Source organism: Myodes glareolus, chromosome 20, assembly GCF_982192425.1.
Source record: "Myodes glareolus chromosome 20, mMyoGla1.1, whole genome shotgun sequence".
NCBI classification, from domain to species: domain Eukaryota; kingdom Metazoa; phylum Chordata; class Mammalia; order Rodentia; family Cricetidae; genus Myodes; species Myodes glareolus.
This window is the reverse complement of record NC_142045.1, coordinates 50,172,476-50,185,696: the sequence shown is the minus strand read 5'-3', so window position 1 is coordinate 50,185,696 and position 13,221 is coordinate 50,172,476. Positions and strand designations below refer to the sequence as shown.

The 13,221-nt window shown below is 44.3% G+C and overlaps 1 protein-coding gene across 11 annotated transcripts in view; it reads right to left on the bottom strand.

Annotated features, from left to right (window-relative positions):
* The window catches only part of Pex5l (peroxisomal biogenesis factor 5 like), a 207,618-nt gene that overhangs the window by 12,496 nt on the left and 181,901 nt on the right, over window positions 1–13,221 (bottom strand). For all 11 annotated transcript variants that reach the window (XM_085682333.2, XM_048429890.3, XM_085682335.2 and 8 more), the window contains 2 exons: window positions 2,905–3,021; window positions 699–842 (listed from right to left, as the gene is read on the bottom strand). In XM_085682333.2, coding sequence (XP_085538459.2) covers window positions 699–842; window positions 2,905–3,021 — 261 coding nt within the window. The remainder of the gene's footprint in view (window positions 1–698; window positions 843–2,904; window positions 3,022–13,221) is intronic.

Here is a 13,221-nt window from a genome sequence, read left to right as displayed (position 1 = left end):
GCTTGCCATTTTAGTTAGTTCGGCTGTGGTGCCCTGTGGGGAGCAAGCTTAATTATAGGGATGTGGCCTAGAGGCAGGACCTGCCACACACTCCAGCTGTACTCGGAACTGCCATTCCTTGCTTTATTTACTCATCTCTGCAGATGCACCATGAAGCTGTCCTTGTAACTATAGCGCACTTCCCCAGTTCTTCAACATTTTATGCCAGGACTCAGTGCCGTTTTAAGAACCCAGTAAATATTCTATAAATGTTGGCTGGGTAAATCAAGGGTAACATATGATGTGACTTGAGACCCAGACAAAAGTCATATTCCTCCATAAAAACCACGGGCAAACCTCATGTTCATCTTTGATTTATTTATTTTTTAAATGGATACATGGTCTCTCTATGTAAACCAGGCTGGCTCCGCCTGCCTCTGCTCCTCCCTGCAGCGTTGAGATTAAAGGTGTGAACCACCATGCCTGGCTCAGGTTGGCTACTTTTGTTTGTGTTTCCTGTCCTCAGTTTTTATCTTTGAAGACTCTGGATCTCAAATATTAGAAAGTGGGTGATGGGTAGCTTTCCAACAAGAGCATTTGAACCAGGGGACCTTCTTTGTAAACCTTGGTGAAGATGCACCCTGCAGCATCCTGTCTCATTCCGACGCCTTAGCACACTTAGGCACTTTCCTGGTGTGACAGAGGAAGGGGAATCCCACCTCAGCGTCTCCTGGGTCCTGAAGAATTGCTGCTTCCATGAACAGGATGGTGACAGGCAGGTCCCCTTCCTTCAGCCTCTTTAAGCCTTCTTCAAATGCTCCAGGCCAGTCCTTGAAGGGATTCTCGGTGTGGAAGTAATAGCCCTGTGACACAGAGGCCAGAATGTGATGTCATCATAGTCCTTACCCAGCACATCCCTGGACCACTTACCGCCTCATTGGGCAATACAGGTGCCCCTACTGAAAACACATCTTTTTAAAATATAGATGTTTTTCTCTTGTAACTGTTTAACACAAAATATGCAAGCACTCACCTAGTATTTTCTATGAATATCCAACTTAGAGAGAAGGCTCACAGACAGTCTTTAGCCTATACCCTACTTAATTTTGGATCGTGGTTATCCTATGTCACTAAAATTATTTATGTAGCTATGCTAAATTTATTTACTCAATCCTTATTGATTGGCATTTTGGTTATTTAAAAAGCGAGGGTAATAGGGTGGCTCATTCCTGGAATTCTTAACAATGAAGGCTCAAGCAGGAGGATCACCCTGAGTTTGAGGTCAGCCTGGGCTACAAAATAAACAACTGTCTCAAGACTTCTCTCTCTTTCTCTCTCCCTCCCTCCCTCCCTCCCTCCCTCTCTCTCTCCCTTCCTTCTTTTCTTTCTTTTGGTTTTTCAAGACAGGATTTCTCTGTATTTTGGAACCTGTCCTGGAACTAGCTCTTATAGACCAGGCTGGCCTCGAATTCACAGTGATCTGCCTCCTCCCGAGTGCTGGGATTAAAGGCATGTGCCACCACTGCCTGGCTTATTTATTTATTTTTTAAAACAAAACTACAATGGAAACTTCATGCTTCAGGCTTGTTCTGCACTTGCTTCTTATCTTATGCTAGCCTTTAAGAAGCGACACACTAGACAAAGACCACGGACATTTTTTTTAGGCCATATGAACGTAGCTGCTCTGCTCTGGGGCTAAACCGTCTCCTGCAATATTTGAGAATATTATTTGTATTCTCAAATAATATTCTCAATGTATGGCACAAATATTCAGAAAATCCTTTTGTTTTGACGGATACAAACATACCTAGTGATGAAGTTACTATGGTCTAGATAGAACACTGGGGGCTTTCATTTCCCATGGGTGCTTAGAAAGGTGAGACACTGTGTCAATAGCCGAGGGTCTGCTGGCATATGCAGCCATGGGCTGAATCAGGTCTCAGCTGTGTGAGTGATAGCCTGGGGCCTGGTGATCTCCCTGCCTTACCTAGACTGGATATTTACTTTGTAGCAAAGGCAGTTACTTCCAAAAAAATAATTGTGTTTTGAGATTATCCAACCTCTTAAGGGACAGAGACCACTGGGAAGAGAGAGATATTTGAATGGCAATGTCACTCCCTACATTAGATTGACCGTCACATCCTCCACCTAGTGAAGAGGACATGCTACACAGGATTTGCTGTACTGAGTAAATATCTGAAAAATTACCCAGGACTGAATACTATTGAGATTTATTCCAGATCTCTAAACCATGAGGTAAACTTTTATTGATAAACGTGTGTGTATATGTACATGTGTCTGTATATAAACATATGTATACATGGATGTGATTTTTTTTCTGTTGAAGAAACATCCATTTCTCTGACTTTCAGGATACTTGTAGTAATTCTAGAGTCTTCCTCTCACTAAGTGAATTTAAAGGCAGAGATCGCAAAGCTGCTGGGACTTAACAGGCAATCTGGCTAGTGGTTCACTGCACTTTTGTGTTTTCCAGGGCTCTTTGCAGTGGAGTATCATTGCATAACCCTTTGGGCTTGACCTGGTTGTGTGAAGAGTATTTTTTTTTTCACTGAGAGTCTTTGCTGACAGTGTGGTAACTCCATGAGATGTAGCCTGAAGCCTCGGAATCACCTCCTGGGTTTTATATGACTGGGATAGGTGACTGGTGATGAGCCCTTGTGGGTTTTGGGTAGGTAGGTAACCAGCTGTGGGACAGTACTAAACAGGGGCATTTCATTTCAGGCCAGCTACCCTCACATACCAGAGTTAACTGTTTTCCATCTTTTACAGTTTTTTCTAGGTCAGATTGATACCAAACTGCCTTTAATTCTTAGATTTTTCACAAATACTTACTGACTGGTCCAGAACATGTGATCTGATGAGTCTGAGGACCCCCCACCAGCATGTGAGGGCAGTCTGATTTACCTTCTCACTGGCTGACACGGTAACTTGGTTCTGGGCTTCTTGGTTCTCCGATATCCAGTTCCTCCGGGCCATTTCTTCCCACTCGGCCTGCATCTTATCCCAGAACTCCGTATCTGACTAAGAGACAGGAGAAACCAAGAGAGTGGACTGAAAATCACACTGTGTTTGCCCAGTTTGTTCCTAGAGATTCATTTGACTCATAGATCAAATGGGAGGAGGAGAAGGGTTTCAGTAGGTGACACCCAGCAGCAGGTGGATCTTCTGCAGGGTACCCATTTTTCAACGTGGTTCAGTCTTGACTTTTTATTTTTTATTTTTTTGAAAAGGGTCTCATGTACTCTGGGCTGGTCATAACTCGCTGTGTAATTGAGGACGACTTTGAAGCTTTGATCCTCCTGCCTCCAACTCCTAAGTGCTGGGATTATAAGTGTGCAGTATATGGGTTTATGCAGGGCTAGGGATCAAACCTAGGGTTTTGTATATTCTAGGCAAGTGCTCTACTGACTGAACCACATCCCCAACCCTGGCTAGGATTTTCTCCAGGAGGAAAATAGCCACTAACATCATCTATCCCAATGAATCAGCTAAACACACACCACAGTTGTTCCTGAGCTTATGACGGAGGCGTCAGCAAATAAATCCACAGCAGTTGAAGATACCATAAACGGACATTAATGAATGTGACCTACTGAGCACTGGGCCTTAATGACACAGCCCACTGCAGAGTGCTGGGCATTAACTCTTGTGGTTGTGTGCTGGACTCGGGAGTGTGTGCTGTCCAGTACAGCAAGGAAACCCTACAGTATATGTACTGTCTAGGCAAAGGCCAAGATTCAAAGTTCAGTTTACACTGAATGGATGCTATTTATCTACCATTGTGAAATAAAAGTATATTAAACGGAGCTATCCTCTGCCTTTAAAGACAGTTTCAATTGCTGTAGCAGACATTTTAAGAAGGGATCCCTGGACCTGCGTTGCTCCTAGAATATAAAGAATTGGATCAGCACTCTTTGGCTGCCTGGCCAGGGACCTGGGTGGTCCTGGGCACAAACAAGAAGAATTGGCTTTTTCCTAAGCTATGTACCATGCCAAGAGGAAAGTGAGCATGAGTTACTGTCCCAATGAAGGAGCCATAGGATTTCATTTCTGCTTGGCGATCAAGCCTAGGGTGTCAAGCTTTGCTTCCTGGTGCCATAGAAGGGAGCTCATGCTTGACTCTGCACCTTCGTCTTTTCTGTGGCAGGGTGACTGTTTCTCTTTTAATTTTCCTATTCACATCCTGCCAGGGAAGCCTGGTCGTTTACCCTCTTGATTCATGAAAGGTAGTGTGGGCTCCCAAGGCAGAACTCTCTGTGAGAGATGCCCTGGATGGCTTCAATGTTATTAAGTTGGAAGAGAATTCTTTAGGTGGCCAGAGCAAGGAAAAGTCTGGAGCAAAGGTGAGGGGGCTGTTTTCGTTAAGGGCTTCTCAAAGATGCAGGTTCTGTCAGTCGGCAGTGGAAAAGCAGAGCCTGCTAAGGGAATCTTCACAATGTTTTTCTGACACCCATCACCCCATCCAGTGTTTGAGAGGCCAGAGTCTTCACAATGTTAGGAAGCCAGACACTGGAGAGTCCTTCGGGTTTGAAGCACTGTCTAATCTGAATGATAGAGGGCTTTCAGATGCGCATGCCTGGGTCACCTTTCCTGCGTTCCACACCAGAGGAGTTTGTGTTTAAATTCTACCTCCATAGGAAACAGAACTTAGGTGAGGTGGGGCTGCTGGGCTCCTGTGTAATGAGATTCGGCAGGATTTACTGTTCCCACTTAAACTAAGTCACAGCAGACTAATTAAGCTGCAGAGCACAGTTTTCACTTAATTACAGAATACTTTTAGCGCCATCAATTTCCAGTCAGTCTCAGAGCCCAGACTTTACTGCGATAGCTGCAATTAACGCAGCTCCCTACTCCGTTTTTTAATAAAGTCAAGGAAGACCTCCAACATATTTGAATTTTAAGCATTTTAGACATGACCAAGGGATTTTATTTACTGATGATTTCCTTAGCTCTTCTGGGGTTTCAGTAGACTATTTTTCCAGAATTGATGTGTAACAAGTTAATCTGCTTATACTAAGAAGTGGTTTGAAGGAGACTGGTCCCTATTGGCTCGTATTCTCGGTTCCCAATTGGAAGAGTTAGGAGGTGTGATCTTGTTGGAGGAGGTGTGTCACTGCAGGCAGGGAGAGGGGAGAGTTGGACTCTTTGAGATTTCAAAAAGCCCACCTCAATCCCAGTTAGCTCTCCTGCCTCATGCTTGTGGATCAAGATGTGAGCTCTCAGCTTCCTCTCAGGTACCATGCCTACTTGCCTGCTGCCATGCTTCTTGCCATGATGGTCATGGACTCTCACCCTCTGAAACCTTAAGCTCCAAATAAACTCTTCTATAAGTTGTCTTGGTCATGGTGTCTTTGCACCATAAACAGCATTTGAAAAGCTATTAATACACACTAAAAGTAAATTATTGTTTGGAATTTATTTCCATTTTAATGACAGCCTTCTAATGATATCACCAGGACACATTCAAAAGTTAATTATCTTGTGATATACATATATATTAATTAGGAAAACAGCATTGCCTTCCAACAGACATAGGGTGAACTCCTTACTCCATGTGTGACTGTCTGCCAAGTGCATTTAGCTCTCTGGATGTCATTTTCCTTATTCTTGAAATGAAGATACAATAGAAAATCAGGTTAATTTTTCTGATTACTAAATGAGAATGATGCCAATCTACATGACAGGCCCGCCCCCAAGGGTAGGCACTGTCTCGAAAGAGGGGACAGAAAGACTGTAAGAGACAGAAGTTGGAGAGGACTGGAGAGAAACAATGTCTTCCGGACATGACAGGGCTGCCTCATTCATGAACTCATGGCAACTGTGGCTGAATCACACCATCAAGCCACTCAGCCTTCCAGCACAATGGAGGCAGAGGCTCACCAGCCTAGCTCCTAACTGAGGAACGGTGAAGAGCTGGTGGCATCTGGGAGTTTGAGAGTCGGTGTTCTCTAAGCCTATGGCCCCTTGTAGGTAGACCATGCTCCAGTGGATGGCCCCAACTAATCAGTGTATCAGCATCATGAACTAGCAGGAAAGGATTGACGGGTTATAGGTGGAAAGGTGGTGGATAGGATCCAAAACCATTATATGCACATATGAAACTCTAAGCATAACTTAAATATTATATTAAAAAGTAAGTATTCTCATTGTAATTTTATGTCACTGAGAAAATCAGTGTGATAATTTTTTTACAACCTGAGTTAAAATATCTATGATATATGTTGTTTGGTGTTTTAATTTCCTGTAACTACCCCATTCCTCTTCTAGACACTTCTTTCCACTTAAATCTTTGTTTCCCATCTAATTATCCAAAACCCTTAGATGGAAGCAAGGTTAAGACAATTATGGCAGAATGGGCTGCTGGGCAGCAATTAAAGCCGTGTTTAGGAGAGGCATCATACACATTGAATGGTGCTGTGTAACTTTCTCCAGGGCTGCGGGGTGCAGGCTGCAGGCTGCAGGAAAATGCCTGCGGATCAGTGCGCCAGCAGCGGTACCTTTATGGGATGAGATTAGAAGGAATTTACCCCATAATCTTTCCTTGTACTTTCCAGTATTTTCCAATAATTTTTATTGCTAGTAAACCTTTTATTTCAATGGTATTTTTTTTTAAAAAAAGAAAGCTTAATTGTTTCAATTATGTTCCACAATAATGTCTTCTTCAATGGCCTCATAGTGTGTCAGTCTCTCTCTTTCTCTGTTTGATGTGTCTGTGTGCAGGGCTTGTGTGTACAGGTGTGTGCATGTGGAGGGCAGAGACTGATTGATGTCCAGTGTCTTCTTCAGTTGCTCTCAACCCTATTTTGGGTGATAGTGTTTCTTACTTGCTTACTATGTTGGTTGGCCATGGAGTCGCAAGGGTCCTCCTGCCTCTGCCTCCCCAGCCCTTGGAATATAGGCATGTGGCATCCAGCTTTTCCACTGTTCTGAGGACCTGAACTCAGGTTCCCTTGCTTGCCTGGCAGGCATTTTACTGACTGAGCCATTTTCCTAGCCCTGGGAGCATTTTCATGCCTCTGAATTCCTTCTGTGTAGGCTCATATGTTGATGGTTTGTAAGAAGACAGATGTGTACTGTGTATGTGTATGTGTGTGTGTGTGTGTGTGTGTGTGTGTGTGTGTGTATGCACATGTGCATGTGTGTGCTCATGCTGACATGTATGCATATATGTGGCAAGTGTGCATGTGTGTGTGTATAGGTTCACAGTTTTTGGAATACGGCTTGGAAAATGCTTAAATTGGTACCTAGAATGCGGAGGTGGAAATGAAAATAAATCTTTGAACGTTTCTGAGAAAACTAATCATTTGATAATACTTAGCTTTTCAGCAGTAACTAGTTATTTAAAGTAGGCTTTATGAATACATGTAATTATGTATGAAGAATGGACAAAGACCATAAAAAGACCATAGTGTACTGGCATTTCTCAACAGCTTCTGGCCTTTCTTTTCCAGCATTTTTGATTTTCTTTATTGTTGTTTTTAATGTAACATTTAAAGTAACTCCAATGGGAGAAGAGTTCTGATAAAGGAACTCTTCTCATAACCAACAAATTGTAACTCTGTGGTTGCCAGGGCCTGCAAAGATAGTACCCCAGAGACATTGCTTCCCTTCAGGAATGGTGGCCAAGAGGAGCAGTTCTGAAGTTAGACCAGGCTTGAGTCCTAGGCGTGAAACTTTACAGTAAGTAGTTGATCCTGAACAAGTGAATGACTCTCTCTGTGTGGCTAGTGCTGTCAAGTGGAGAAGCAGTCATCCCGTGGGGCATTTGTGAGCAGCCAGGGAAATGACGAACTTGAACTGTAGCATGAAGCTGTGCTCAGAGGAGGCGCTAGGCTCCAGCACAGCCACCTTCCAACCTCCAGGGAGAGGTCAATGGTGGCCATTCTCTCCCCTGCCGTGAGAGAATGGCCACCAGAGGGACCACTTGTTTGGAAGGATTTTAAAGAATACAGACTTTCTATATTTAACACGATTTTAGGTGCCACCTTTTGTAGGATATTTTTACCTATCCTTTTTTGAAGTTTTAAGAACTAACCAAGTCATAGTATTAAGAAGTGTATGACACAGGACTTAAAACAAACTCATATGTCAGTGGAAAGAAATAGAAGGCTCAGATGTAGGGCTAAACAACATGAGTTATGAAAAAAACCCCATACATTTGGAGAAAAGACAGTATCTTTAACAAATGGCATTGGGAGACCTGGAGTTTTACTTGCAGAAAATGCAGCTGAACCTTACCTCTTACCCTGAGCAAACTCAACTCCAAAGCATCAAGAACTTTTGTAAGAGACTCTGGAACTGCCAGAGGACAAAGCAGGGAATGTGTTTCAACTTATAAGTACAAGGGCATACTTTCTTTTTTAAGGATTTTTTTTTTAAGTGCATGGGTTTTGTCTGCATCTAAGTCTATGCACTGTGTGTGTGTGCAGTACCAACAGAAGCCGGAAGAGGGTGTGAGATCCCCGGAACTGCAATTATGGATGGTTGTGAGTTATCATGTGGGTGAATAGGACCTGGGTCTTCTGCAAGAGTAACAAGAGTTCTTAACTGCTGAGTCATTCCTCCAGCTCCAAGGCAATTACTTTCTGGGTAGGATTCTCACGGTGCAAGGAGTCAGCCCAACAACTGAGCACTTGGGATCTCATGAAATTAAAGACCTCTGTACAGTAAAGGAAGCTGACAGCTGGGTGCCAAGGCAACCCATAGAAGAGGAGAGATTCCATACTGTGAGGGATTTGTGTCTAGAATATGCAAAATACTTTGAAAAATAAACATGAAGAAGACAAATAATCCAATTAAAAATGAAGTATGGAACTGGGCAATAAGTTCCTCAAAGAAGAAAGGTAAATGGCCTGGAAAAAATTTAAAAACTGATCAACATCCTTAGCTGTCAGAGGAGTGCATATTAAAATCACTGGCATTCCATTGCACTACAGTCAGAATGGCTGTGAAGAAGTCTGACAGCAAATGTTAGGGAGCATATGGGGAAGGGGAAGTCCTTACTCACTATGGGTGGGGGGCAGATTGATGCAGCTATAAAGTAAATCAGTTTGGGGAGTCCTTAAAAGCTAGAGAACAGAACTACCACAGGGCCCAGCTACATCAATCCTGGCACAGGCCTGGAAGACTTTCTACCCTACCACAGAGACACTTGCACAGCCACGTCACTGCAGCCAATCCACAACAGGTAGGAAATGGACTCACCCTACGTGTCCATCAGCTTATGTGTGGATAGGGAAAAAGTGGTGCGCAGCACACACAATGGGCTATCCCTCAGTTGTGAAGAAAAACGACATCGCTCAGTTGGCAGGTAAATGGATGGACCTGTAAAACCCACATCGACTGAGGTCACCCGGGCTCAGAAAGAAAGCTATACAATGTCCGTTCTCACACAGGGATCTTAGTTTTAACTCCTTTGTTTTGTGCTTTGAAACTGGAGTACATGTGGAAGCCAGGGACCTGCACCGAGGGAGGGAGGAGAGCAAACTCCAGGCAAATGAGAGTAGAGAGAGATGCTGTGGGTGGAAGCATGGGGGAGGTGGGGACTAGGAAATGAGGTGCTGCAGAAGGGTGCACGAGAAAGCTGTATGGAAACCTGTGATCTTCCAACCAAGAGAAGCTTTCAGTTAGAGGGGATGGTAGAGCATAGGAGACATGAGAAGAGATGGGGATATACCTGAGGTCAAGGTTTATGTAGGGATGTGGGGGACTGGAGAGAGGGAAAGGTAGGGAGTAAGTTAGCCAAAGCTAAGGCTATATGAAGGATGTGGAAATCTACCAGTTCACGAGCATATGTAGACATATAAAATACATATTCACGTAGATATAATTTGTTAACCATTATTTTAAATTTATTGCTGTTGTTCACAATAGGTCCCTAAGCTCTCATCCATAGGAGGAGCTACTTGTAGTTGCTGGCTGCTGAAGGACAGAGCCTTTCTCCGTTGTGTATGTGGCTGTAGGTAGGTTGGTCATGTTGCAGCGGATGACTGTATACCATGTGTACCTGGGCAGCACCAGTGAAACTTGGGTTATTAATAAAAATAGCACATGAAACTAGGATAGAGAAGGGGGACCCTAAGGGGAGCTGGAGAGAGGCATTAATGGCGGATAGAGATGACCAGTATACATTCAATAAATGTATGCGACTTTCAAAAAGTAAAAAATACAATTTTAAAAAGAAAAGAATAAAAAGAAACCAAAATTCCAATCAAATAATCCCCAACCAGAAAGAATTTGGCTATGTCATTTTGTCAAGAAAAGTCCCCAAACAAAACTATACCGGTTGTGTGGTTGTATGCACTGTCACCCTGACGACCTTCCTTTTGGTCCCTTTTCTGTGTGTGCTCAAGTGTGTGTGTCTCGTTTTGTGGACAGGGTCTCTCACTAGAGATGGAGCTCACCTATAAGGTTAGATTGTCTGGCCAGTGAATCTCAGGAATCTGTCCATCTATACCTCTTCTGCACAAGGATTGCTAGTATGCATCAATGTGCCCTGTCATCCGTGGTCCTTCTGCTGGGTGGCTTTTCTTCCTGCAGGTGAACTGACTGAGCTGTTTCCTGATCTCTTTCCTTTCTTTTTCCCTTCAATTACTTGGTAGTCCAGAGGTGAAAGCAAAGCCTGGATTCAGTCTGTGATTTCTGGAGCTTGGGTAGGAAGATGGCTCAGGGTGGTTTCCTGCAAGCCAGGGCGTGAGCTCTGTCAGAGCACTCGGTCCCAGGGCTGCTGGTGCTAACATGGACACATCCATGTTACCTTGAGCTGGCATCTGGCTGTGCCTGGACAATACAAAGCCAGGTGTCTTAGCTCCCCCTTTTATGGCCACCGAGGCTTCAGAAATTTTCCAGATGGCCCAAATCACCACACATTCTCCCCGTGTATAGATTTATTGGTCTGTGGGGATGAATTTGGACAGAATTAGAGAAACATTTTCTCTGCCAAGGGTACTAGACACTGAATCTAGCTTCTTGGCCGCTTCATCCCCAGTCTCAAAACACAGCAGACGATTGGATCAATAAAATGCCAGGTGGAAGGCTCCACTGGCATGGAAAGAAATGTATCCTGTGTCTATTCCATGGAACTTGACAGACACAGGCGCACAGGGAGCTGATGGACCCACACACCCATTTCAGCCGCACCATTGTAGGCAGGGGTAAGATCGGATTGAGCAGGAGCCACCACATAATTAGGGACACAGTTTGAAAGGCCAAACATGTTATGTTCCAAAGGAGATACAAGACTGTAATCTAATACCTTCCTAATGTCTTAGAAAATTGATTTTTTGGGTACAGATTTTTTCTTGACTGAGGCAATTTTAAAAATATGACAGGCAGCATTTCTTCCAAGTAATTTATTATGTATCTGTTCATATTTAATTTGCATATTCAGCAAACTTCACTGGCAGCCTTCCCCTGCAGCAGGCAGTGTTCTACATCGCAGGTGCTGATGAAGAAGGGGGGGATGCTGAGCCTGTTCTGAGAGGGTGGGGTGTGAGGACAGAGAAAAGGGTATAGGAAGGGTGCAGTGTGGTGACACAAAGGAAGAAAATATAGAGAGGGTGCGGTCTGGAAGCAGAGGCGAGGCCAGTGCAGGGAAGGTGCAGGATACAGAGGAGAAAGCAATATGGTGCTGTGAGGGCCCCAAGGAGGGAAGAGGGGAGAGGATCTGAGCTGGGCTTGGGGGCTCCACCATCATTCTGGAAGCAGTGACAGCCAGCTGGGACTCCAGAGCAAAAGCTGGGAAGAACCCAGCCTGTTCTGGGACTGATAGTTCATTACAGTGCCCATGTAGACATCACCCTGGGAGGAGACAGGGATGAAGCTGAAGGTGACGGTTATAAAGGACTTTTTAAAGTTAGGAGAGTGGGTTTGGATTGTTCTAAGGAGAAATTGTTATTAAGATCTGCGTTTTAGGAAGATCACTATGAATAAATAGGAAGCGGCAGTCCCTTCCCTGAAGAGAGACTAGTTTGAACTGGTCCCATCCTCTACGTGAGCCACAGCAGAAACTAGAGTAGGTTGCAAGCGATGGAGACAGGGAGGAGCGGTGAGCCTGAGAGACAGCTCCCAGGATCAATGTTGGTTATTAGTGTGGGAATCAGGAGCATAGGGACAACAGGAAGAAGGGAGAACAAGAGAGGAAAGCAGGAAGAGGACGCGAGAGGGACTCTGAGGAGGAGAGAGAATACGAGATTCCTGTGAGGCCTTAGCCCCAGCACAGAGGATAGGAAAAGCCAACAGGGCACAGAGGATAGGAAAAGCCAACAGTGCACAGAGGATAGGAAAAGTCAACAGTGACATAGCATATTGGAAGAGGTGTGTCACTGGGGATGGGCTTTGAGGTTTCAAATAGCCCATGACATTTCCAATTTTATCTCTTTGCCTCATGCGTGTGGATTAAGATATGAGCTCTCCAGTGCCATGTTTGCCTGCTGCCTTGCTTCCTGCAGTGATGGTCATGGATTCTAACCCATCTGGAATCATAAGCCCCCGGATCAAACACATTTTAAAATAAGTTGCCTTAGTCATGGCATACTTTAGTCATGCATACCACAGCATTAGATGGTAACGAAGACAAGTAGCCAGTCGATTTTTGATCAGATTTAAGACCCAATCCATAAGATAGAGCCCATCCATCTGTGACCCTAACAAAGGGGCTAAGAATCTGAGACTATATAGGCCCTCTAATACTGCTCTTCGGTGAAAGGAAAATAGCAATGTCTGTCTAATCTTTAACTGCCTTATTTGCATTGCAGATGAGGTCAAGAGCAGGAGTGGGAGGCATAAAAACTGACATGTCTGCATTTCCTGCTTCTTCTCTACAGCATCTGTCTATGGTGACGTGGAGCGAAAGGCGTTGGGAGAATCTGGTCCCAGCCACTTCTCCTGGGGATGAGCTGTGGGAAACAGGCAGGAGGGACATTAGGGGCTCTCGTAGTAAACAGGACCACACCTGCAGTGCAATGGAAATGGAAGAGAGGGTGAGACTGGAATTTATTTATTTTAGGTGAGAAAAATCAGTTGGCAACAAACTGCCTGCCTCTTCCAAAGCAGCAGCACGGCCAGTCCTGAGCACGCGTATTTAAAGGCCTTTCATGTATATCAACTTATTGACCTTTATAAACAACTTGTCTAAGTCACTAGGTGCTAGCATGGGACAGGGCTGGACCCACATCGAATCCCCACACTTGCTTCTTTCCTCCAGTGTAGCTTTCTTTCACT